Source organism: Cuculus canorus, chromosome 2 (genome assembly GCF_017976375.1).
Source record: "Cuculus canorus isolate bCucCan1 chromosome 2, bCucCan1.pri, whole genome shotgun sequence".
Classification (NCBI taxonomy): Eukaryota; Metazoa; Chordata; class Aves; order Cuculiformes; family Cuculidae; genus Cuculus; species Cuculus canorus.
The window spans coordinates 65100160-65126347 of NC_071402.1; the positions used below are offsets into that span (position 1 = coordinate 65100160).

General features: G+C 37.2%; 1 protein-coding gene across 1 annotated transcript in view; it reads left to right on the top strand.

The window, feature by feature from the left end:
• LOC104061008 (dynein axonemal heavy chain 5) overlaps positions 1–26188 on the top strand; it is a 158324-nt gene that overhangs the window by 73239 nt on the left and 58897 nt on the right. Inside the window, exons 46-59 of the mRNA XM_054058697.1 lie at positions 405–622; positions 1522–1833; positions 7616–7705; positions 7797–8033; positions 8541–8708; positions 12627–12833; positions 13818–14147; positions 15408–15614; positions 15702–15944; positions 16809–16963; positions 19366–20030; positions 21330–21610; positions 21978–22193; positions 24859–25026. Coding sequence (XP_053914672.1) covers positions 405–622; positions 1522–1833; positions 7616–7705; positions 7797–8033; positions 8541–8708; positions 12627–12833; positions 13818–14147; positions 15408–15614; positions 15702–15944; positions 16809–16963; positions 19366–20030; positions 21330–21610; positions 21978–22193; positions 24859–25026 — 3497 coding nt within the window. The remainder of the gene's footprint in view (positions 1–404; positions 623–1521; positions 1834–7615; positions 7706–7796; positions 8034–8540; positions 8709–12626; positions 12834–13817; positions 14148–15407; positions 15615–15701; positions 15945–16808; positions 16964–19365; positions 20031–21329; positions 21611–21977; positions 22194–24858; positions 25027–26188) is intronic.

Genomic DNA, 26188 nt, shown 5'->3' on the forward strand with positions numbered 1-26188 from the left:
CTTCAGAAAAATACACTCAAGCTTGTATATCATTGGGAACAACTCTTTCTTATTAAATACGTTTAGAAATTACTGGTTTTCTTTACCACCAGTCATGTAAATGTCATTGCATGTGAACATCAAAAAGCAGTTGTGTTTTCCAATTAGAAAAATGAACAGAACTGCCTGAGGGAGGATACAGACCTGCACAGGCTTGTCTATCATAACAGAGCAGACATTTGTAGAGGCCTTTAATAATATTTTAAAATTCCATTTCATTTCATTCAACATTAAGTGGAGTGAGAAACATCTTTTTTTTTTGTATTGGCTTTTGATAAAAATAAGGATTGTTGATGCAAAGAACCATTAAATGGCAGCATGACATCTTGACATTTCATTTTAAACCATGTTTGTATTATTTTAAGGTATGATGACTCTAGGTCCAACCGGTGCAGGAAAGACAAAATGCATTAATATTTTGATGAAAGCAATGACAGATTGTGGTGCTCCTCATAAAGAGATGAGAATGAACCCAAAGGCAATCACAGCTTCCCAGATGTTTGGCACTCTTGATGTTGCTACAAATGACTGGACAGATGGTATTTTCTCCACATTATGGAGAAAAACTTTAAAAGCAAAGAAGGTAAAGGATATTGTTTCATGATAGTTAATAAGGGCATTTAATACTGTTTCTATACAGTCTCATTACCTGTCATTTGTGTGAAAGATCTTATATTATAAAATCAAAGGGGAAAATACATTTAGCTGAATATGTGCCAGAGTCACATTTACGTGTATATGCCAGAAAGCAGTAGGCTTCCCAAACACTTGAGGTTCTAGAATTAAATTGGAAAAGATTTTAGGTTTCACTTCCTTGCATAAGCAGGTAGTCCTACCATTCAAATGCAAAGCTAGGGCTGTTCATGCTTTGATATGAGTACAGGAAAGTTAATTTTCTCCTGCCTGGTTTCATGCCATTGCCATTCTATTTCACCAATTATGTCAGGATGTAAGAGGCACCGGTGAGAAACCAGTACAGGCATTTCCCAATTCTCTCATCAAACAGATGATGTCTCATGGAATCATAATTACATCCAAATCTTCAGAGGTTTAATTCGGTTCTCACTTAGAGAATGGGAGGTCTTACATGAAATACTTAGGTAACATCCTACAATGACTGAGTGTGTGCCTGCATCTGTGACAGTATTTAGTGAGAAGTGTTTTCATCCGCCTTGATGGATACTGGGCTGGCTGATGTGCTTTTGCAGAAGAAAGGGACAGCTTTATGCTTAGAACAGCACAAATTAATTTTTGTCACTATTGCTTAATATCCTTTTTGGTGTGACACAGGGTAACAAAAGAAGGATCACTGAGCAAAGAATCACTGAGCAAATTATAAAAATTACAGTTCATGCTGAGCTAATCAGCACCAATTTATGACTCATTAGTTGTATCCAAAAGTATGTTCTCTAAGATTAAGTAAATGTGTATTTTTCATCAACGTTTGTAAAGTTGCACTTGTGTATCTCTCCTTTTTTTTAGGGTGAGCATATCTGGATAGTTTTGGATGGACCTGTTGATGCAATATGGATTGAAAATCTGAACTCTGTTCTGGATGATAATAAGACCCTTACTTTGGCCAATGGGGATCGCATTCCGATGTCCCCCAGTTGCAAAATTATTTTTGAACCTCACAATATTGACAATGCTTCCCCTGCAACAGTTTCTCGCAATGGGATGGTTTTCATGAGTTCTTCAGTGTTGGATTGGAAGCCTATTTTAAGGGCTTGGCTTCAAACACTACCTGTTACATACTCTGATATCCTATGGAACTGCTTCAATGCTCTATTTCAGGTACTTAACCACTTCAAAAAAATTTGCATTTCTTATTCTTTATTTAATGAAGCATTGTTTCTTCCTAAGTGCTTTTTTCAATTATTTACTTCTCTTTGTTTATATAATAAAATAAGCATGAAGGATTTAAGAAAAAATAGAGAAAATTATCTCTAACATTAATGGATGAGTGAAACTATAACAGATGAATAATTTGAATGCTTTGTTTTGTCTGCATAGGTTAGTTGGCAATGAATTGTTAAATCTGTGATTATTTTATAATGCATGTTGGCAAAATAGAGATGTTCTCTTTGGCTGTGATAGTTACTCTCCGTTTTAATTCTCGTTAAGATACATAATAGGGAGAGGATAAACTTCCCTGTTTGTTTTAAATGTAAAGAAGTAAATTTGGAAATAAATTAAGCTGGATTCATTCTGATGGAATCTTTCTTCGTTTTGGCTACAACATGAATGCATTTGGTCCATTAATTCTTTTTAAAAGATGTGCTACAGTTTGAATTAATTCTGTGGTGTAGTGAAGCTCGGTATAGGCAACAATAGTGGTCTCTTCTGATTTTATAATCCATAAATCTGGTCCGAAGGAGATATTTGAGATGGCGTCTCCTTGAAACATTCTCTAACTAAAATCATGTTCAATTAGTAGATCCAATTTCTGACTGATTTTCCTCTCCATTTGGCCTTAGCATACTGAATCATTAAAAAGATTTTATTAATATTATGGATTACTTTACTCAATATTGGGTCTAAAAGCATAACATGAGTAGTATACTTTTTTCCATGGAAATCCTTATTTTTTCTTTGGAATTTTTTAAAGAAATTTTTACTGCTTTGCAATCTTTCAGCATTGTCATCTTTTGATTTCCCTAACATCTGCGGAACAAATGCAACCTCCTTATATATCTTGCTTTCCCATTGGCTCTCTTCTGCCGGTTTACTTGTGTAATTGGTGTTGGATTTCACAGCGGTTTCTCCTGTAATATTTTTCATTGCTCTTGGATTTTACAAATGCCATTTTTTAATGAACTTTGAGGGACATTTCAGAAAGTTTATTCATAAATCACAATAAAAGCAATGATTAATATAGGTTTTGAATGCCTTTGATGTTAGCAAATGTCTTCTTACAGTTATGTTTCATTTTAGTGCCCATTTACTTTAAAACCAATGTTTAACAAGCTATTTATTTTGTTCTAACTCCAAAATATATCATGTAGTATTTACTGCAGCAGCAAGAGGAACAATTCTGATAATGAATTTCAAAATACGCTCCCAAAGTAATGTATATATGGGTCAATTTACTACTTCATTGCCAAAATTCTGTTTATATTTTATGCTACAACTTGCTCTGAAAACACAATAACATTTAAAATTCCCAAGCCTGAAGCAAGAGCAATAAAGTCCAGAAAAATATGTATTTTATTAGACTGAAAGATGAAAATGCAGTGAAATATGAAGTTAGTTCTGTGCTGAAGGCTGCCTTTGGAGCTGTCGAAATGTAAATGAAAGCTGTTATGATGTCAGTTTTCTTCCACTTTTAATGAGATGTCTTTTCTTCTCAAATAATAGAAGCTATAACAGTGATCTTACAGATGAGAGTAACACCAGTTTTGCATAAGGCTCTTTTTATAGTTATTATTTCCACACACACACACACCCACCCATTAAAGAAATGAATAAATTCTAAAAGGAAATTTGTGAAATAAGATGAAACAACTGTGGTGGTCAAACTCCAAATACAGACCTTGGTGTATTTAGTATTAAGAAAAGCATGGATATGAGCAACTCACAAATATCTGATTTTTGGAAGGAAATAAAGATTAGGCTATAGACAAAAATATTAAATATGGAGAATCAGTCTTTAAGTATACCTATAGAGACCTTTTGAGATCAATCTAAATTCAACCAAAGTAGATATAAGACAATTTCTGTAGTAATTCCGATTTGCTTACAAGAAACATGCATTATTTATGCTTATAAAAATAGTACTTATCACTGAACTTCTGCATATTGGATAAAATCATTACTGATGAAGGAGAGCAAGTAGCAATAATGTAGCAGGAAGCATCACAGAATAATGGTTGTGTATCAGTGGAAAGAATATATTTATTCTTTTCATGTATATTATAAATTACGCTGTAAGTAATTTTTTTATCTGAAGGACAGGAAGTAGGCCAAAAGACAAGGATAAATTTAAAAAATAAACAAACAACCCCCAAAACAGACCTCAAAAAGCAGACCTTATTTTGAATTAAGATTATCTTTGAGTCCTTTCCATGTCCACAATATTTTTTTAATATGGTGATTGAGGGCTTGGATTTTCATCCTCCCGTTCCCAGTTCTTTAGCTCAGCAACATTTCTTGCTTATGAGTAATTTCAGGTAAACTCCCAACCCCATATAAAGACTCTACTCTCTTAAATTTAGAAGCTATACTGCCAATTTCTTGTCTGTGGGTGATACTGCTACCTATAAGCAACAGAATTGCTTAGCTGATGGAAGTAATTATCTGAGACTGTTTCAAAGAACTGAAATAATTAAAATAATTACCTGATTGGTGCTGTTTAATTTGCCTGCAAAGTCTGAAGCTAAAACGAGTGATGAAAGTTATGTGAGTAACATTAAATTTCAGCATTGCTATTTATTGTTAAAATGAAAAAAATCTAGTAATTTTTAAATCACACTCACTTTCCTCTTTTTTAATAAAATCTGTTATTCTGGAGACTTTGGAGAATTCTCTAAAAACAGCAGAGTAGTCAGATATGACTTATTCCTCTCTCCACATTAAATCTTACCCTAATCTTATTTGGGTAAAGGCTACTATTGCCTCTGGAGCATAGAGCTGAATATATAATCCAAAGAGTTTCTTAGCTCTAATATTTAAATGCTGGTGTTCAAATTAATATTTCAAGTATTAATAACTTGGCATTATTTAATTGTTCTTGTGTTTGTCTAAACCCTTTGAGTATATTACTGGCTTCTTGTCCTAAAGAGCTTTCTACAGTTCAGTGAGCTCCATGGTGACTATATGGTATGTGAAAGAGTCTCTTCTCCAATGAGTTTTTATCATCAGATTTCATTTTGCAGTCTTCTTTTAAGGCTTCTATTCTCCATAGAGAATACCTGATCCAATTTTTTCACAATGTATGTGTGTTTGTCATGGCCTAACTAGTTTTTCAGTAATCCTTCTTTCAGCCACGTACTGTTTAAAAAAAAGGAGTAATAGAATATTAGCATATATGGACCAGATTTTTTTTTTCATAAACTCAAAGAACGAGAATTATACAAACCTCACTGGAATCATAAGTACCGTGAAACTCATTCTGTTGGTGAAAATTGGGCTTTTGAAAGTACAGACTACTTTGACTCATGAAATGTCTTTATTCTGAGCGTCTCAAATAAATTATTAAACAATTTTCAGTGCCCTGTGAAACATGTAGTCTATTTTAGAAATGAGGAAGCTGAATCTCAGAGACATTTAGGCCCAAATTTTGAAGGTCTTTAGACTCAAATTTCCCACACTGCTTGCCGTGCCTTATTTCTACCTATTCCTTGTGCTGTCCATAATCACCTCGGTTAGTCATTTGAGCAACCTATATACTGCTGGGAGCAAAACAGGCATTTTAAAGGGAAAGCCACGAAAAGCAGCACACAGAGGTGGAAATGCTTTTGCTAGGCAACATGAAATAACAAAAAAAAAAAGGATATTTGTTTCCTAAGCCTTGTTCCTCCTATGTATGCCCACATTCAGACTGTCGTCTTTCCGGTTAGCCATGTGCCCTATTCTACATTAAGATTTTTCTGTCATCATGCATATCTTTGTTGTACCAACTATTCTAGTGAAATGAAGCTCAGGAGGATAAGTGAAAATCTTGATTCAGTCTGTGTGCCAGTAAATACTCAGCATAAGGTATCTAGAGAACTTTAGGGGCAAAAAAAAGTAAACTAAAAATTGGAACAAAGCTGTTGTGTATTTGGGATAAGCAGCTCACTGATTTTTCAAAAATACCTAGGTGATTGTTTACATGTTTGAGTGACTGAAGGTCTTCATTGTCTCAGCTTTCTCACTGACAGGACATGGCAGCTGTAAGTGGAAACTCCTCCCAGATCTCCTATAGGGTCCCTGTACTGTTACTTCCCAGAATGAGAAGACAGTGTTGATTTCCAAATATTACAAAGGCAAATGGAACCCACAGGGAATTAAATGAAAATTGTTAAATGAAGGTGAAAGTAGGCTACAATTTACATAATTCTATATTATGGATGGCGATTGATATTTTAAAAAATTCTGCACTGCAAATCTCAGAGGTGACTTTACGTCAATTGGAAACTTTGCTAAAGATGTTGCAGGATGCATGTGTGTTGGGTTTGTGTGCAAAGGCTTGGGTAGCCGGGGGTGCTACAGAGGCAGCTTCTGTCAGAAGTTGCTTGTGGGGTGGACTCATCTCTGGCCAAGGTCAAGCCCAATAGACAGTGGTAAGGCCTCTGTGATAACAAGTTTAAGAAAGGGGAAAAAATGGTAGGGAGGAAACACTGGAGAAGGAGGGGAGCCACTGGCCAGTCTGACCTGGCACAGTGGTAGAGAGAGAAAGAAGTGATGTGGGAGAAACAGCCCTGCAGACACCAGCAGAGATCACTAAGGTCAGTAAAGAAGGAAGAGGAGGTGCTCCAGATACTCGAGCAGAGATTCCACAGTCTCCCATGGGAGGGACCTCTCACTGGAGCAGGGGAAGAGGGTGAGGAGTTGTCCCACGGAGAAGGAAGGAGCAGCAGAGACAAAGTGTGATGAACTGACTGAACCCCTCATTCCTTGTCCCCCTGTGCTGCCAAATGGGGAAGGGGTAGGAAGTAGATAATACTGGAAGTAAAAGTCAAACTTGTGAAGAAGGGAGAGGTGGAGAAAAGTGTTGGTTTGGGGATTTGGTGTTGTTCCTCAGTATCTTGTTCTGATTTGAATGGTAATAAATAAGACTGATCTTCTCCCAAAGGCGAGTCTGTTTTGCCCGTGATAATTGGTGGATAATCTCCCTATGTCCTTCTCTCAGTCCACGAATTTTGCCTTTGTTTCTTTTGATTCTCCTCCCCAGTGGGACTCAGAAGAAGGATGGATATGCGTGGGGCTACATTGTTTTTTGTTGCCTACTGGGACTAAGCACGTGGCTCTTTGTTGCCTGCTGGGGCTCAAATCTACAACAACTTGGCAAAGGCAGGCATCGTAGTCATCACTATGGAGTTACATGGGGAAAGTCCAAGTTCCGTTAAAGTAAATTGCAAAATTCCCTTTGGATCCTGCCAGGGTTCTACAGAAAACCAAGATTATTTGTTTCAAGAGGGCCAGGTACATTATGGTGTAGTCAGAACAGATCAGATAGATTGAATTCTATAGTGGCAAGGTTGTGCATTATATACGTATCATTACAACAATTCTAGTACTTTTATCTTCCCACTACAAAAATGCCAATGTAGATTAAAATCTCCAGTGGAGTGCACAAGTAGCAGATCCCTGTTGCAACTGAAAAGCAGTCTTCAAGTTGCTACTCAGGAAATTGCTATATGGACTTCATATAAGTGATTCTGATAACTGTGGTATTTCAAAGTTATTTTTCTAATCTGTTTAGCAAAATTTCGTGGTCTAAATCTGAATATTTATAATCCCAGAAATGAGGAAAAATGTTGTTTGGAATAAAATTTATAATATACTTGAAATTAAGAAACTGGTTTCATCTTAGAATAAATCATAAAATTGAATTGGTTAAACAGATTCTTTAAATTATGTTTTTCCTTTCCAGGATGTGATAGATTTTGTTTTCTCTGCTGTGACACCGAAGATGCCAATTTTAGAATGTGGATACATCAAACAAGCTATTGATCTCCTACAGGTAAATAGGACATTCATTTTCTCTTTCTCTCATTCTGTGCTGGGACATTGTTCTAGAAGGGCAGTAGTTACATATTGCATCTACTTTGCAGGGTCTATTGTCTGACCGAGATGAGAAACAGCTCAGCAAGGAACATATTACTCGCTTGTTCATTTTTGCTGTAATGTGGTCAGCCGGAGCTCTTTTGGAACCAGATGACAGGCTGAAAATGGAGCTGTTCCTACAGAAGCACTCTGCAGTGAAAGAACTTCCAGCTGTGAATGGAGAAGAAACCGTGTTTGAATTTGGTATTAGTGCCTCTGGCCAGTGGGAGCACTGGTCAAAGAAGGTTCGTATGCTGTGACATGCTAAGCTTTCTTAATGAGCATACAAGAAAGATGTGTTTGGTAAGAATCATGTTATTTAATTATTTGAAACCTCGCGTAATTTGGTTAGGAAAATTAACCCTACCAAATGCTGAGGAGTTTCTTTTTTGAAGGATTTTTTTCTTTTATCCATAAATATCTTCAGCAAAGAATGGAAACATGCATTTGAAATAGCTTTGAAAGTGAAAAATAAGTGATCTTAGCTTTGTCTACTGTCTATCACCCTACTATTTAAAAACTCAGCAAGGAAAAGCTGTCTTCATGTAATGGACAATAGTGGAGTGAAAATATTGTGTTAGTCTAACACTCTTTTAGAAAAGCCTGGCAAGGTACTGATGGATTATAAATGGATGCTTGACTTTCAGGAAGCAAATTTTCTCTAATGCACATTTTACATTTATGTTCTGATGCAAACTGATTGTGTGGCCAGGTAGAAAGTCTCAAACTTTTTGTGTATCTTTGTTGTGTAGGTCCCTGAATATATTTACCCTAAAGATTCCGTACCAGAATATACTTCCATTCTAGTTCCAAATGTAGACAGTATCCGAACAGACTTTCTGTTGCACACTATCATGAAGCAAGGAAAAGCTGTTCTGCTAATTGGGGAACAGGGAACAGCAAAAACAGTTATGATAAAGGTAGGTGGAATGGAAAAATGTAATATCTTTCTATGATAAAATTGCAATAATTGACATTGGCAGAAATGTTAAATTGAAGTGTAAAAGTAATTTGATTTTTCTTCAGATTATATGCTAGCATTCTTACTATTTTGTCAGTACTCACATGGTCTACAAGCAAAAAAATACAAGTATCTATACTTCTGTATAAAGGTTTCTTTTAAACTTTGCTAACCATGGACACAGTGTCATGTGGTAAATGCTCTTTCATATATTTTCTTTTCTTTTTAGAAGTCAAACTGAAGATTTCGCTAAGAAAATATTGATCCTTTTTTATTTCCCCATACTGTGTCAATAGTGCTGTGTGTGAACTCTTCTTTTATACACCATCGTTGCACAGACATTCCAAACTAAGGAGAAATAATGAACTTCCTTCTTTACTCAGGGTAGTTTTGTAGAGGGTAGATCTAGTGTTTATTATCTCCTCTCTTAATTCCCTCATTGCAAATTACCTATTATTCTTTCTGTAGAAATCAATAATAACAGAATTTCTATTAAATTAACAAAAATGCACTTTGTGTATTATACAATGGTGCAGGTTAATCATAGGACACTATTAATAGCATACTATAGAAGAGCCAATAATCAAAAACCTGAACAAACCCAGATGTCATACCAAACCTGGCATCCCTTATTTGAAAAAATGCAAGTGTAATTGTTTTCAGCAGGGTGTCTGTGATTTCCAGGGGAATCTTTGGACTCTTTGATAAATGAGAGGCTGCTAAATAAAACTAATCTAGTGTTAGGACAGCTGAATTTGCCGTACAGGCATCTCTACCTCCAGGAGAGGATTTGCAGATGTCTGAAAATTGAAAATAACTGAAAAACACTGGCCTAACTTGACCTTTGGCTTTCTTAAAATCTGGAGCCATTCTGTGTCCCTTAGCCATGTGCTTTCTGAGCCCTGACACAAAGTCAGTTGTACCAATGCCAGCCTTTAATACTACTTTTTCAGCTTAGTTGTTGATGCCAACATACGTGCCGGTGTAATGTCAACTTCTGTTCCTGGCACCATCCGGAGAACTATTTTAGCAGAGTGAAGAGGCGGGGTCTGAGTGGTGGTCTTGGTATTCTGCATACTGGATTTTGGCCAGTTACTGGCAACATCCAGCCTTCAGCTGCCATTCCTGCCTCTAAAAATATTTGGAACTGATTCCTAGGAGTTGCTTACCCCACGTCTATTCTATAGAGCAGAGTATGTTCCTTACACAAGGGAGCATAATGCCAGTAGATATTTGATCTCATTTAAGGTTAGGAGTGAAATTTAACTGCCTTCACAACTGTTCCCCTTCTGCTTTCACCTTCTGTAGAATTTTGCTTTACTACACCCCATAGAAAATAAATTTCCAGATACAAGCAGCTGATTTAATGAAAAAGTGAAGACACTTCAGGTAAAAATCTGAATTGATCTGAGGTAATCTTCAGCATTGAGTAAAGGATCTCTATGTATCCAAATAAAGAGCTTACAGCTGAGTGTTTTTTAAGCCCTTTAACCTCTATACTATTAATAAATGAATTGCAGCACCCCTAGAATTTAAGGGAAGACTGGTATGGTAGAATTGAAAACTGCACCCAGAATCTGACAGTTTAACTAACAAAAATAATCCCATGAAATAGTCTCTAGTTTTTTGAAGATAGTTCTCTTTTACGTACCATGGAATATTACCATGTAAAGATTCTGAAATGCCGTAACGAGTAAAACACAACAAGTGTGCTTTTTGAGTGGCTGTGTATTCATAGTTGAAGTGGCTTGACCTGAGCCAACTGCAAGACCACCACCCAGTCATTGGTTCCCTCCCACTTCTCAACAGGACACAAGGCGAGAGAAGGACAGAGAGATCACTCACCAATTACCATCAAGGGCAAAGCAGACTTGACTTGGGGAAAATCAATTTAATTTATTGCTAATTAAAAATAGAATCGGATGGCGAAAACCAAAGAGAACATGAAAAGCACCTCACCCCTCCCTTCTTACCAGGCTCATCGTCACTCTCTCACTCCTGACTCCTCTACCTCCTTTCATGCCAAGTGGCACAGGGCAGTGGGCGCTGCAGTAAATCCATAACAGCTCCCTCTGCCCCTCCTTCCTCCACATGCTGTTTTCTGCTCCTGCATAGGGTCAATTCCATGGGATACAGTTCTTCATGAACTGCTCCAGCATTGGTACTTCTCCGTGGGGCACCGTCCTTCAGGAATGGACTGCTCCAGCTTTGGTCCCCCATGGGCTGCCAGAAAACCTGCTCCTGCATTTGCTGCTCACCACAGGCCTCAGTTCCTACCAGGAGCCTGCTCTGACATGGGCTTTACAGATAGTTCAGCTTCCTTCAGAGTGCATCCGCTTGCTTTGGTGTGGGGACCTCCAGGGACTGCAGGATGGATATCTGCTTCAACAGATATCTGCTGTGGGGAGATAGCCTCCTTCCCCATGGTCTTCTCCATAGGCTGCAGGGGAATCTCTCCTGAAGCACCTTCTCCTCCTCCTTCTGCTCTCAATTTGGTGTCTGCAGGGCTGTTTCACTCACACTTTTTCTCAATTCTCTCTTGTCAACTGCCAGGCTGCATTTTGCCATTTCTTGCACATGCTGAGGGACTCCAGTGCGGCCATTGGACCCATCTGGAACCGACTGTGTCTGGCACAGGGAAGCCCTGTCCTCTTCACACAAGGCTGCCCCACAGCCCTCACTCTCAGCACATGGGCACCCGGACCTGTTACATTAGTTTTGTACAAACTGTTAGAGCCCTGAGGAGAGGTTAGCACCAACCCCGCAGCTGACAAGAGTACTCACCAAATACAGGACTTTGCATGTACATTGCATGTGCAGACTGTTCTTTATGTGATGTCCAAGAAAAACTTACTTATGAAGGCATCATTTCATAAAATGAGATTGTTGTATCAACATTATATCAACACAATTAACGGTTTAATGCTATTAGTCAAAGTCTTTTCAGGAGTTTTGGCTCTGTCTTGCTTTCTCTTGTCACATGGAATGTAAGTCTCACTGGAGTTTAAAGCACTTAATCAGCAATGATATAGGTTTATTTTTCTGAGATACCAAAATGGGAGCATTTCTAGGCGGCTCTGTTATAAAGATAAGAATTTAATTGATATTCAAATTTGTTGTCATCGCAGAAGAATTGAATCTTTAAAAGGAAATAATGTTGGAAGTCTGGAAATTCTAATACTATTTTTATATCCCAGGACTCTTGCTAAACAAAATTATTTCCCGTGCTTTTTATATATGCCTTGATGTGACTCCAGGGTTACATCTTTATCTTTCCAATTCTGTTATAAAATCTCACTAAATAAGAAAAGTGGAACTTCATTGCTTTAGGGCAGCAGCAGCAGCTGTGGGAATTGCATGCATTCATAAAAGGATTCTTTTCTTCATTAAGAGAGGTAACTATGAGTAACTGCAATTTAGCTGGGTTTAATTTTATACTGCCATTCCGTTGCATTGCTTTTGTTATAAGATGTGGTGCTGCAGTGTAGAAGTGAAAAAGGATTTGGTTTTTCACTTGTTCCTTGCAGACTACTATAAAAGATGGTCACTAGCAGCTTGAATGTAGAAAAACCCTGACAACTGCTTATGCAAGTTTTTACTTGTCTGCTGGTTGTAACACTTGATGAAATCTGTTAAAACCTTATAAATTTTAATACTTAGAAACTTCATGCAAAACATTAAGTGAGAATTTGAATTTCACATTGTTGGTGGTATACTTATCTTAAATAAACTGCTGCTTGACATTTTGAAGTTAATAGCAGGACTGGGCTTTTGTAGATGTCTGATTTTTGCAAGGCTGCTGAGCATCTGTTTCCCTTTTGGCTGAATTCAGCTGGGGTTACTGGTGCACTTTATTTAAAATTGTTTTATCTTGCAGGATTACACAAGGAAGTACGATCCTGATGTTCACTTGACCAAATGCCTAAACTTTTCTTCTGCAACTCTGCCAAATATGTTCCAAAGGAGCATAGAAAGTTATATAGATAAAAGAATGGGCACCACATACGGTCCTCCAGCAGGGAAGAAAATGACTGTCTTTATTGATGACATCAACATGCCTGTGATTAATGAATGGGGTGATCAGGTAAAAGGGAAGTGTTGGCATTGGGGAACTGGTATTTTACCGTTGCTGCTAATGGAAATACTGATCTGTGGGTAGTGAATACAAGCAAGTTTAGGAAAAAGGTATAATGTGGACTAGACCAAGTACATCTATTAAAATAAATTGCCCCAAGTCAATTTTTCAGGAATAATACACTGTCAGTCCCAAAAGGTCAGGGTCAGCATCAAGCCACTTGCTACAATCATTATAGCTTTTAAGTCTTTTGCTTTGGTTACTTACAGAGCTTGCAGAATTTCCAAACAAGCTGTACTAAGAAACAGTCTAGGAAAGGAAGTATGCAAATCCAGGAAGTGATCAGAAACTGTTTCCTACTCCCATTCACTCTGGACTTTAAAGTACAGTTGCTATTAGGTGAAAGACAACATCACAGCTGACATCAAAGACTAGTGAGATGTCTTGAGGTATTCATAAATGAATACTTATAGATCTGTACTCCAAAAGTCTGACCTATATTAAAAAAAAAATTACTGCTGAGAAAAAGTAATTTTCTGGCTCCCAGTATAGCTTTGCAATCCTGTTCACTTGCTGCCCTTTTACAAGGGAATGTGTGACTATACTTTGTGCTAAACTAACCATTCTTTGTCACTAAGTGCCTCTGTTAATCTCAATATATAGTATGTATTGAAACTTTGATGTACTGAATTTTCAATTTTCTTAATAATATGGAAATCTAGTTGAATGTCTGACCTCATGTCCACAGCCACTTAGCATGTGAAGCTTAAACAGAGCCAATCCACTGCATCAGAGTGCTTGGTACCATGTTGCATGGCTTTATAAATTGCCGAAGTATCCAGCAGAATATCCGAAATTAAGAAAGATAAGAGATGTGTTTCCTTCTGCCTACTTATATATTATACTGGAAATTTCTTCTTTCCTTTTTTTTGAGTTGAGAACTCTGAAATACTTAACTGCTCCATTTATTTATTTTTTTTAAATGATAACTAGATCACCAATGAGATTGTAAGACAGCTGATGGAACAGAAAGGTTTCTACAATTTGGAGAAGCCAGGAGAATTCACGAATGTTGTAGACACCCAGTTTGTAGCTGCTATGATTCACCCTGGGGGAGGTCGGAACGATATACCACAGCGCCTGAAACGCCAGTTCACTATCTACAACTGCACACTGCCTTCCAGTTCCTCTATAGACAAAATATTTCAAACAATAGCTGAAGGCTATTTTTGTGAGCAACGAGGTTTCCCTGCAGAAGTATGTAAACTGGCTTCATCATTAGTATCTACAGCTCGAAAGATCTGGCAAACAACAAAAGCGAAGGTAAAATTACATCTATTAAGAAGCCTTTGAAATATCTGTACCATGACAAAACAGTAAAGCCCAGGTATTTTTACTGTCATGTGTTTTTATACTTCATATTGTGAACCTGTGACCTGTATGTATAGCTGATGGCTAGTACCTCTGTTCTGATTTTGTTGCTATCAGCACCTAGTTAGCTGACTGGAAACATAAGCGTTTGCATTGCCTTCTACAGCTAACAGAAGATTTATGTTATGTCAGTATAATATGGTAAGCATAGCTGTTAGGAGCAATTAGAGGTCTTCTGTTTGAGAATATGTCAAGGGCATAAGGAACCATAAACTAAAAAATAGATAGGAAATATCTGTGAAGATACTTGGGATTATGAGAAACTTTAAAGTTCTGAATTAAGGGAGTCAAATTTGTTAGAGAGAAAATCAGTTCGGAACTAGTATGTAGTAAATTCTAATATTTTGCTTCTTTTATTCTGAACAGATTACAAAAAAAATTAACCACAAGTTCTAAGCAAGTGTTATTTTGAAATAGAAAATAAAATTTATGTATGGAATGAAATTTGAAAAATTATGACATAGAGACCTGTGATAAATTTGGTCACTTAATGAAGAAGCGATCTTTTCTAGTTAAAACAAATGTCAGTTATAATTTCCCTAACTACTCAACTGTAGACAGAAGTGTAGTTCATAATTCTAATGAATCTATTGACTAGTCAACTATTGATCTTTCTATTCAACAGAAATCATGCTAACTACTGATAATTAGCTGCTTATAGAGAAAACTTCACTTTTGCTAAGTTATTAATTTTTTTAGTCCTCTTTCCTTATTTTCCTGTTCACTTTTCTTTGCTTTTCCTCATCTACTTTTTGGTTTCGTCGTGAACTTTTCCTCACATGTTCCTGGAAGGGACTAAAGAGAGGGACAGAAAAGGGTGGAAGAAACATCACATATTAAGTAATGCTGACATTTTTACCGTGGCCTTTAATGCCATCATTAACTAATGTGTCTTGGCTACAGTGTCCATGTTCCTGGGACTTGAAAGATTTGAAGAAACTCAAGTGAAACCTGTGTGAAATTGAAGGACTGGTCATTGCTACTGTCATTTCTTCACTTCTACTTTTGTCTCTTTAATGCCAAGTGTGTGTTTCTGCTTTAACTCTATATTGATTTTTAAGTTTGTGAAAATTTCTATAGTAATTTAACACTAGCTAGGAAATATTTTTATATAGTATTTATCTGAATACAGTTTATAATATTGCCTTGTAGATGTTACCAACTCCCACTAAATTTCACTACGTCTTTAATTTACGAGACCTCAGTCGTATTTGGCAAGGAATACTTACAGTTACATCTGAAGTCTGTCAGAGCATCGGTGTTTTGGTAGCCTTGTTCCAGCATGAGTGCAGACGTGTTATTTCAGACAGGTTCATCAGCCAAAGTGATAAAGACTGGTTTGAAGACACGATGAAAAAGGTAGGCAAATAGTGTTCCAGTCTTTGCCACAGAAAGAGGTCAATGAAATGTTTCATTACTAAAGCAATCCTTAATGTACTATTGTAGATTGCTTCTGCAGAACATGGTCCAGATCTATTTGAAGATAAATCCAGAGATTTGTACTTTGTGGATTTCTTGCGTGATGTCCCAGAAGCCACTGGAGATGAACCTGATGATGCAGAGTTGAAGGCTCCTAAAATTTACGAGCCTATCCTGTCTTTGGATTGTTTGGCTGAAAGACTACAGATGTTCATGCAACAATACAATGAAACCATCAGAGGATCAAAGATGGATTTGGTATTTTTCAAGGTATTAGTGCCTGTAATTATATTTATACAGAAAGTGTCAGGTCTTTTGCACTTATGTGATCTTGAATATTTCTGTCAAATCATTTGAGAGGGCTCAGAATGGCTAGCCTTGTATCCAATGAGCCTTAAAAATAAACTCTGTAAAGCCATGTTGCTCTCTCCCAGCTGCCTTTGCTCCCACAAATTATTCCATCCCTTTCCATCTTTTCTTTCTCTTGTCTTGCACATTGCAAAGCACAACTCTTTTGTTTCTACAGTGCACATCGTGAAAGTCATCTTCCATCTCTGAAAGTTAGCTCCTTCTCAAAGGTCATCCACCCTTAAACTGGGCAGTTTGGTAGTTTTTTACAGTATATCAGTTTAATTCTTGCTCTAAGATATATACAGCAGGGGAATAAGCAATGTCTATGTATTTTAGATGTAAATTACATCTAATTTACATGTATTAAAATTAATGTATTAATACATTAATTAAAATACATGTATTTTACTTTTGGCAGTCTATTTAGAGAGCCTGTAAATAGTTTAACTAAAAGATTGGGGGAAGGTGTTAATGTACTTCCTTTCTACTTTTCCTTCTGTCCCCTAAGTGACATGCCCTCAGCTCTGCCAAGTACAAACACTGCATATGACATTCTTCATATGAGCTTGATACATGGACATTTTTCTTGGGATAGCCCTGCTGCGCACTGAAGTCAGGGGGAAACTTCTTGTTGATTTTGAGGAGTGCAAGACTGAGCCTTTGGCATAGGCTCCAGAGAAGTCATCTAGCTGTTGAGAGGCAGTTTTCCGGTGATGTGCGTCTAGCTGAGTAGACACTATATTATTTTTACATCTTTCCATCTGTTTTTCTCTCAATACACAGGATGCAATCATCCATTTGATTAAAATATCACGGATTATTCGTACTCCACAAGGAAATGCATTGTTGGTGGGTGTGGGTGGATCTGGAAAACAGAGTCTGACCAGACTAGCATCATATATTTCTGGATATGAGACCTTTCAGATTACATTAACAAGGTAACTAAATGCAGTGTACATAGGCATTTTCTCCTTAATTTGCCATATGAGCGTCTTGCAACCAACTTAAAGAAATGTAAACCTGTCAAACATTATATTTCTCATTGTAAACTTCATTTTCAATCAAAAGAGTCTGTGCACAGTCTATAAATGCGCAGTCTATAAATGGCAGATCTCGAGTCTTTGTTTTGCTGCCTTTATGCTAGACGAGAAACCAGTCTTTCCTTCAGCATTTGAGTCTGCAATGTACCCTTGTGAAATCCCACTAAAGTACCATTTTGGACTGAAGATAACATGGAATAATTTGCTGCTGTATTCTGCATAGCGGGCAAATGCTGATGGCCTGGGGAAATAGTAACTTTATCTATAGATGCTTATGTACCCAGGGTGTATTATTACAACTGCTACCAATAACTCAATAGTATGTAGTACTGGAATTTGGTAATTTGTAGAAATTTGACATAATTGGGAGTAACAACTGTCTTCCATCTGTTTCTCTTTTGACGTATGGTTTACAGGGGTAAGCACTGAGGGCCAGCAGTGTATATTTCACTCGGCAAAGAACTCAACACACTGAGAAATCCTCCTTACAGAGATATATGAACAATGTTATGATGAAAAGAAAAAGACATGTCACAGCCTCTTTCTGTGTTTCAGAAGCAGGAGGAAGGAACAGTGGGAGCAAAAAAAAAAGGAGGGAAAGAAAAAAGTGTAGAATCAGAACAGAGTCCCTAGATTTGCAAGACTGAAAATTTGTTGATAAGGCAAATATACATTTCAATCACTTAGGAGAGGTTCATCTACTGAAGCTAGCTGGAGATGGGCAAAAAGCAGGTAGCTGCAAGTGTGTTTTTCCAAAGCTGATAGTCATCTTTTGTAGCTTGCTCCAGGAGGCTGTGGAGGAAGACAGTATCAGCAGGTTCTTAAATGGATACTGAGAGGACAAGATGGACATAGTTTCTAATATTCGTTATGCAATGACTATGAATATGGAGGGGGGAAGAAAGAACTGAGCAGTGAAGAGTGAATGCTGGCTCATATTTTTTCATTAAGTAGCATTTCCCATTACTAGTGTTAAGAGTATTGAGCTAGATGCCCTGCTATTGTGTTTGGATAACAGTTGGTTGGAGTCAATGATCCTAAGAATCTTTTCCAGCCTAAATGATTCTATGATTCTGACTCAGTAGGGAAATTCTTATGTTCTTAATCAGAATAGCACAAATCACTGTAATAATGGTAGCTGACATGCAAACTGAAGAGTTAGATTGTTTTACAAGTTCTGCAGTGCTTGCATTAGCGGTATTTATATAGCAGTGATAAGGTGGAGCTGGATGAGAACTAGGAGGTGTTCTGCATGGCATACTTGACTTCAAAAAGTCTTGTTTTCATGTACTGAAGAATGAGACACATTGTGTATTGCAAATATTTCTTATTACTCTGAAGAGACTCTTGGAAATAAGAAACTGGTTTCAAAGAAAAGAGATCCTTAACTTCAGCTTTAATTGGCTAAGAACATAAGGGACAATACCTGCCCTTTTAATAATTTTAATTTACTTCATTTAATATTGCATAATCTGAAATCTGTAGTTGAATTTGCATGGACTTCATCTGCAAATGTATGCACCAGCTGTGAGGTGTAATGAATAAACCAGTCATGGTCTGTTCACTGACAGGGTGGTTGGTCTCTGGAGCAGGCTCCTCAGGAACGTGGTCATGGCGCCAAGCCTGTCAGAGTTTAAGGAGTATCTGGACGAGGCTCTTAGTCATATGGTTTAGTTCTGGGAAGTCCTGTGAGGAGCAGACAGTTGGACTCAATGATCCATATGAGTCCCTTCCAACTTGAGATATTCTGTGGTTCTGTTTGCACCAGAGTCCATCAGCCCAAGAGATAATGCTCAGATATAATTTCTGGTGCTTGATTTCAGTTACACTAAGTAACACAATAAAAACCTCGGTCTTGACTATTCTTGTCTGTTAATGATTTTCTTTAACCTGCTCTTAATATCTTCAAAAGATAATCCAGACATATTTACATAATATTTGCAGGTACCAGCTCCTAATTGACAACTTAATCCAGTTGTACTAACCTCTAGTTCTAATAAAGAGTTTACATCCGCAGACTGTACGGAGGCAAAACTACAGACTTACCTTAGACAAAGTGTTGTTCTTACCATTTTTTTTCTCCCATGGTTTATGATACTGTCCCATGGTTTATGATACTGTCATTAACTTTCAGAAAATGTTTATGAAAAAAAAGTCCCCAAAAATGAAACCAGGAGATATGGTATTAATTTCTTATGAAGCCTTTTTCTTGCCTTAAGGAAGCTGAGACAGATGATAGATATTTCATAAAATGATCTGTAATTTTTATTCTTTCTTTCTTTAATCCTTTTCTATCCCAGAACATATGCCACCAATAACCTTTTGGATGATCTGAAAATCTTGTACCGCACTGCTGGGCAAAAAGGAAAGGGCATCGTCTTTATATTCACAGACAACGAAATCAGAGACGAGTCGTTTCTTGAGTACATGAACAATGTTTTGGCTTCAGGTGAAGTCTCAAATCTTTTTTCGCGAGATGAAATAGGTGAAATCACACAAGACCTGATACCAGCAATGAAGAAGGAGTATCCAAGGTGTACTCCCACTGGTGAAAATCTTTATAATTACTTTCTATCTCGAGTTCGTAATAACCTGCATATTGTTCTTTGTTTTTCTCCCATTGGGGAAAAATTCAGAACTCGTGCACTCAAATTTCCAGGTCTGATTTCAGGCTGTACCATGGACTGGTTCCAGTGCTGGCCTAAAGATGCTCTTGTAGCGGTTGCACAGCATTTTTTAGTTTCCTACCATATTGAGTGCACAGATGAAGTGAAACGGAGTGTTGTTAACACCATGGGAACTTTTCAAGATATTGTAGCTGAAAAATGTGTTGAATACTTTGAACGATATAGGCGACGGACATTTGTAACTCCAAAATCTTACCTGTCCTTCATTGGAGGCTACAAAGCTATTTACAAAGAGAAGTTTGCCAACGTCAGAAGTTTGTCTGAACGCATGAGAACAGGTACGGTAAAATCTATTTTATTTTTCTTTATTTATTTGTTTTTCAACAGAGGAAAAGAATCTGAGTAAAAGAATGTAAAAGTATGGATTTAAATTGTGAGCTCACTTTCTTTTGGAAGCAGGATGATATGTTTTCAGCTGTGTTGTGTGTGATTACAAATTATGGGGAGGCTTTCTTTCAGTGAACTTTGTGAACGTAGCAGGTTGCAGATGATTGTGAAAATAGTATTAGTTAGCAGCTAAAATACCTGAAGATTCTGTGGTGGCATGTATGTATGCCAAGGAAATACTTGAGATCTTAATTCTCACATTTAAACGTGCTAAAAGTAAATCTGAGGAAAGGTAAGTAAATGTTCGAATTCTGTCACTCTGAAGAACCTTTTAAAGAAACAGTCATATGTCAACTGTAAAATTTCTAAAATATTGCATTACACAAGGTCATACACAGTAAACAATTAAACAATTTCTGAAACGGAATGCTGTTTGTAGCTGAATGTGGATTTAAAGTGTTTCTTCTACTGTTGCCAGTTGCAGAACTGAACTATGTATACACATCTCCATAGGCAGTGGGTGTCAGGCTGCCTGGAAGGACCATATATGCTTTTTTTTTTTGAGGGTTAGAAAGATTTATATAGAAATATAAATGTGATGCATTTATATTTAGATGCATGCATTTATATTTAGATGCATGCATTTATATACAAGGATTTTTATACTTGGAGCTTTTCAAGGTGATTTTCTCATGGTTCAGTAAAAATTTTGGAGCATTGCATTGCTCTAGAATCTTTAGTTTCTTTTACCCACATCCCATCCAGATGTCCATGTAGTGCTGAATTTAGAAGCTCAGCCAAGGCTCTTTGTGTCTTCAGTTGCATTCCTCAGGACGCCAGGTTCCTTCTCTTTGTTTTGTACAGAGAGGACAGTCTAGTACTACCTATGGTCTCATGGATTTCATAAATTGCATGGATAATTCTTAAGAGTGTCATTCACAGTACTAATGCTTCTCAATATGTGTGGTTTATATTTAGTGTCCCTCTCATATATAAGAATATAAATGAATGATCAAGTGACAGATTCTGAAGACTCTTACCCATTTAAAAAAAAATGAAAAGAGAAGAAAAAGCTTTAAATAGAAAATGGATATTAGCCCTGCTTTATTTTGGTATTCAGCAAATAGGATCACTCACTGGGGTTCCTAATTATTAATCTCAGTAACTTATTTTAAGTATTCAGATTGCTTTACTGAGGTCTGTCTCTCAATACAGCTTCCTATTGCTAAAGTGGAATTTGATCAATGCAGGTCTTGCAAAACTGATGGAAGCTGAGGTTTCAGTAAATCAGCTCTCTGAAGAGTTGGTCATGAAGGAGAAAGATTTGGCTCTAGCTTCAAAAAAAGCTGATGAAGTTTTATTGGAAGTAACTATGAAAGCCCAAGCTGCTGAAAAAGTGAAAACGCAGGTGCAAAAGGTAAAAGACAAGGCTCAGGCCATTGTGGATGACATTGCTATTGATAAAGCAGCAGCAGAAGAGAAGCTTGAAGCTGCAAGACCTGCATTGGAAGAAGCCGAGGCAGCCCTGCAGGTCAGAATCAAAGATATTGTGAACATGCATGTAGTTAATTATTGGGTTTTGTGATAATATATCTTATGCCTCTGATTTAAAAAAAAAAAAAACACAACTATTGAAAGGACTAGCACTGACTTGTTAATCCTTGAAGGAAAACAAACACGGAAACCTGACCCAGTAGAGAGGTAAGATGGGCAGTAACTCCTCAACTGCCGAGTAATAAAGCGCTCATTGAATGGTACCACCTTCTGCAGTACTGCTTCTGGGTGACCTTGCAAAACTGCAGCAATTGCGTTACATACACAGTCCTCCACAAAGAATTTTTCTCTACCATCAGGTGATTGCTTTTATAAGTGGATTGTTTTCTTTTTTAATTTTTTAGACAATAAAACCTTCTGACATTGCAACAGTTCGCAAACTGGGTAAACCTCCTCACTTGATAATGCGAATTATGGATTGTGTGCTCCTTTTATTCCAAAGAAAAATAGACTCAGTAACAGCTGATCAAGAGCGTGCGTGTGTGAAGCCATCGTGGGCTGAGGCTCTGAAGCTAATGAATAATTCAGGATTTCTTAGCATGTTGCTTACTTTCCAGAAGGTAAGAAATTAATAGTGGCCCTATTATTCCCTTAACTAGCTTTAGAGATCATTTGAAACTGTCTTCTACCTTCAAAGGTAGTTTGAAAGAGCTGATGCTTTCATGTTTTACCTGTAGTTATAGATACTTTGATGACTGCATTCCTCTCCATTTTCATGATGCGTTATTTCAGTATATTTTCTCCTGGGCCACACAGTTTTGATTGAAGACACAAGTATCCCAAACAGCAGATCAGATCTTGAGAAGCTTAGATTTATCTTTGTTCAGGCAGTTCCTACTTTTCAGTAGGAATTAGCTTAAAGGACTCACTGTTGATTTTTCGAATAGCTCACTGTCTCCAGTGCTACCAGCTCTTTTTGCATATAATGCACTCTAGAACTTGATCTCCAGAATTGTTTGGTGGGGGGCAAGAAAGAAATACAGAAGAAAAAGAGCATCCTGTCAGGAAAAATACTAAAATATTGGGAACTTTTGGGGTCCTTTCACTAGAAAACCAGGGAAATGCGGAATGAACTGAGAATTTTAGTATCAACTGTAAGAAAAATAAAAGCAAACACAGGTTTATATTTCTGTCAGGACAGAAACTTGTCCCCTTTACAACAAGATTCACTGGACCGTGAGACAAGGGAAATTTCTCCGCAGGGAAGAGAAGAAAGGTATCACAGGCAGCTAGAGCAGAAAAAAGAGCTAAGCTGCTCTATGGAATGGCACAATCATAGCCCAACTTTTAAAAACAGGAAGCCAAGCAGGTTTTGGCAAACCCCATGTTGTCTGCAATGTTGCAGAACATGCTCTTTCATTTGTCCACTGATTTATTTTTTTTTTTTTTACCTCCTTCTGCTGTGCGTTTTGCTGATGCCTTCTTTGAGCTACTGCAGTGTTTTTGTTGTGCAGATGAAGCTTGAAACCATGTTTCTCATTTCCCCAGGTGCTGTTTCTCCCAGTGAGCCATGTTGACAGGGCACCATGTGGAAACTTGCACTGCCTCTGTAGGCAGTCTCTTCCTGGGGCTGTCAATCTGGTCACTTTTCCAACTGCTATCTTCACTAGACAGAAAAAGGAAATTAGTTTAAAGATAATGAGGACTAATTATACACTCCTTACTCTAGCTTCTCTCTCATGAGACTTCCAGTTTGGCACTTATTAATAGTGTATATGTTTGTGGTGGTAGTTTGCAATGCGTTTAACTTTACTCAAAGGATTCAGAACAACCTCTGTGGGACTGAGTTCTTGCAGGAATTGATACTGATGAATGTGGTGAAGAACACTAGACTGTCCCTGATGGGATACTTCACAGACTGTTCTCCTGCCTCATTTCTTGTTTCTGAGATTGACTGTATAGGAGAAGAAAGCTCGTTGTGTCTGGATCTCTGAATAGACTACACTGATCACTTGTTTGTGAGATTTTTATTCTCTCCTAACTTTTTTTAGGCAAGGAAGATTAGTGGATGAAATAGTTCCTTGGGTTTAAAATTCATTACTCAGAAAGAAAAATATTACATTTTTCAAGCTCTTGAATGGAAATTTAGAGCACTGCTGACTGGTCTTTGTTTCATGTTTGCCAGCTTGCTAGCTCTTAATTTTAAGTAGGAGAATGAAAAAATCGAAATATTTGTCCAGCACTACTTTACATTTTAGTAAACGCTTACAGTGAAAACATCACCATGCCTGGTCTTAGAAATAATATAATTCATGTCTTTCTTATTATAGTAGCTAGGGATCAAACAAGTACAAGTCAATCCTTTCTGCTCTGCAGAAAAGCAGGAAAAGGATATATTGCTTGACAGTATGAATGGAGGATGACGTTAGATGAAGTAGAAGAAAGGCATTAATACATTGCCAAAAAAAAGGAAGATTCTTAATATCTCTATTATTAAGCAACCATTGTTACCCTGTATAAGCTCATCTCTCTACTTTGCTTAAGGAGGTGAACTCCATTTTCTTCCGGCACTTACATCATTATAGATTAACCACCATCATCAAAGATCTTAGCTTTTCGTGTTCTCAGCAGATTGTGAAGGGGGGTAAAAATCTGAAATTAAAATAATGAAGTGAACAGCTCCATGAAATCACTTTTACCATTACAGAAAAGGGCGAGCTTCAGTGAAGTGAAGCCAGTGCCTTGCAGTTTCACTCTTTTCCTTCCCAAAGCTGCATGTTTGTCTTCCATAGCTGTGTTCACACTGATGCCTGTCTGATGCCATGATGAGCTTGTTCAGAGAACTAATCTAAAAGAAAACTAATCACTAGTATGCTGAATCTGATTTCTGTTGTATCAGCTTCAAACCAGCCTACGGAGCATTGGTGATGGTAGTAAAGATGGGGCAAGAATGTCTGATTGAGGGGGAGAGGTACAGTGATGTAGCACCAATAATTTAGATCAGCTTAAGTTGTGATGGAGCTACCAGTAATGTCTGTAAATCTTATGAGTCAAATAGGGATATTAAATGCAAACTCAAGTCAGCCTGTTGCAATGGAAGTAGGAGTTATTTTCAATTGAGTTCACAGAAAAAAAATGAATTGGTCCGTTATAAGAGTGTTGTTTTGTTCATTTCTTCTGTAGGAAGTGGTAGCACCATGTTTTTTTAAAAGAAAAATGTTTCTGTGAAGCAGACTTTATTCTTAAAATCAATTTAAAAAATAATTTTTCCTTTCCATTGACTAGGACTCAATTACTGAAGAAACCGTGGAGCTTTTAGAGCCTTATTTGGATATGGAGGATTATAATCTTGAGACTGCTAAAAAAGTGTGTGGAAATGTAGCAGGTCTTTGCTCATGGACACAAGCAATGGTTTACTTCTACGGTATTAATAAAGAAGTTCTTCCTCTTAAGGTATTTTATATTACTCATTTTATTTTCCTGAGGAATGACTATAATTAAGTAGAAATAACGTTGCATTATTTTGGCTGAAACAGATCATCAGTTACAAGAGATTCTTGTTTCTTCATATCCAGTTGTGAAGTCCAACACACAGAGGATAAATATGTCATGGCAATTTTTTCCCCTTACACAGCTATCTTGCGGTACAGTTGTTACTTGTGTGAACACAGATTTCAATGGGAGTCTTATTACACAGTATCTTTGGAGCACCTGGCTATCTACAAGAGGAAGATACAGATACTGTCTCTGCTCTCAGACTTGGTGCTAGGCACTGTGGTCTCAAGAAGACTTCACCTCAGTCCTACTGACCTGGGAAGGAGCATACTCATTGCAGTCTTTTTAGAATCTGGGTGATAAGAAACCATTCACATGGCACAAAGTGTTCTTTAATGAATTAGCTGGAATTCATCTCTCTAAGAAAACTTTGGAGTGTCAAACTGCTACATGTAAGTCTATATGTAATAAAGTAGACACCTGCCATAGAATTCTGTTGTAACATCACCCTGCAGTAGAAAGGGAGCAGCTAATTGTGTCTGCATTCCTACAGATAGCTTTATTGTCTTGGAAATGTTTCATTTCTGAGCATATTGGGAAAAAAAAAGGACTTTGAATATTTATGTAGTGATTTATAGTCATGACTTCTACAGGGAGATCTATGGGTCTTTTCTGAAAAAATGGTTCAATGGGTTATGCTTCAACTCTACTTATGTTCAGTCTCCTTTCGTATTAGCAACTGTATCAATGGTATATTCAAAACTTGGCATACTCTTTTAGTATATCTGGACAGACCTGATTAAAATTCATTAAAAGCCTGATATTTTTTATTCAGGTAACTGATAGAGAAGACCATATTTCTGTGATGTATAAGCAGCAATTCCCTTTTCAAATAATGGGATATTCACTAATGAAAACATAATTTGAAATGTGGCTATTGAGAGCTATAAAGGAGAGCAAGACCTAGAGGAAATAGTGGCTTTATATGCAGATGCAGCTCTGAAAGCTGGAAAAATACTCTTGCATTTTAATTTGGATAGCTATGACTTAAGGTTGCATATAAATTTAACTTTATATTAAATTACTTACATTCTTGTCGCGCTTGTAGCGATGAAAAACG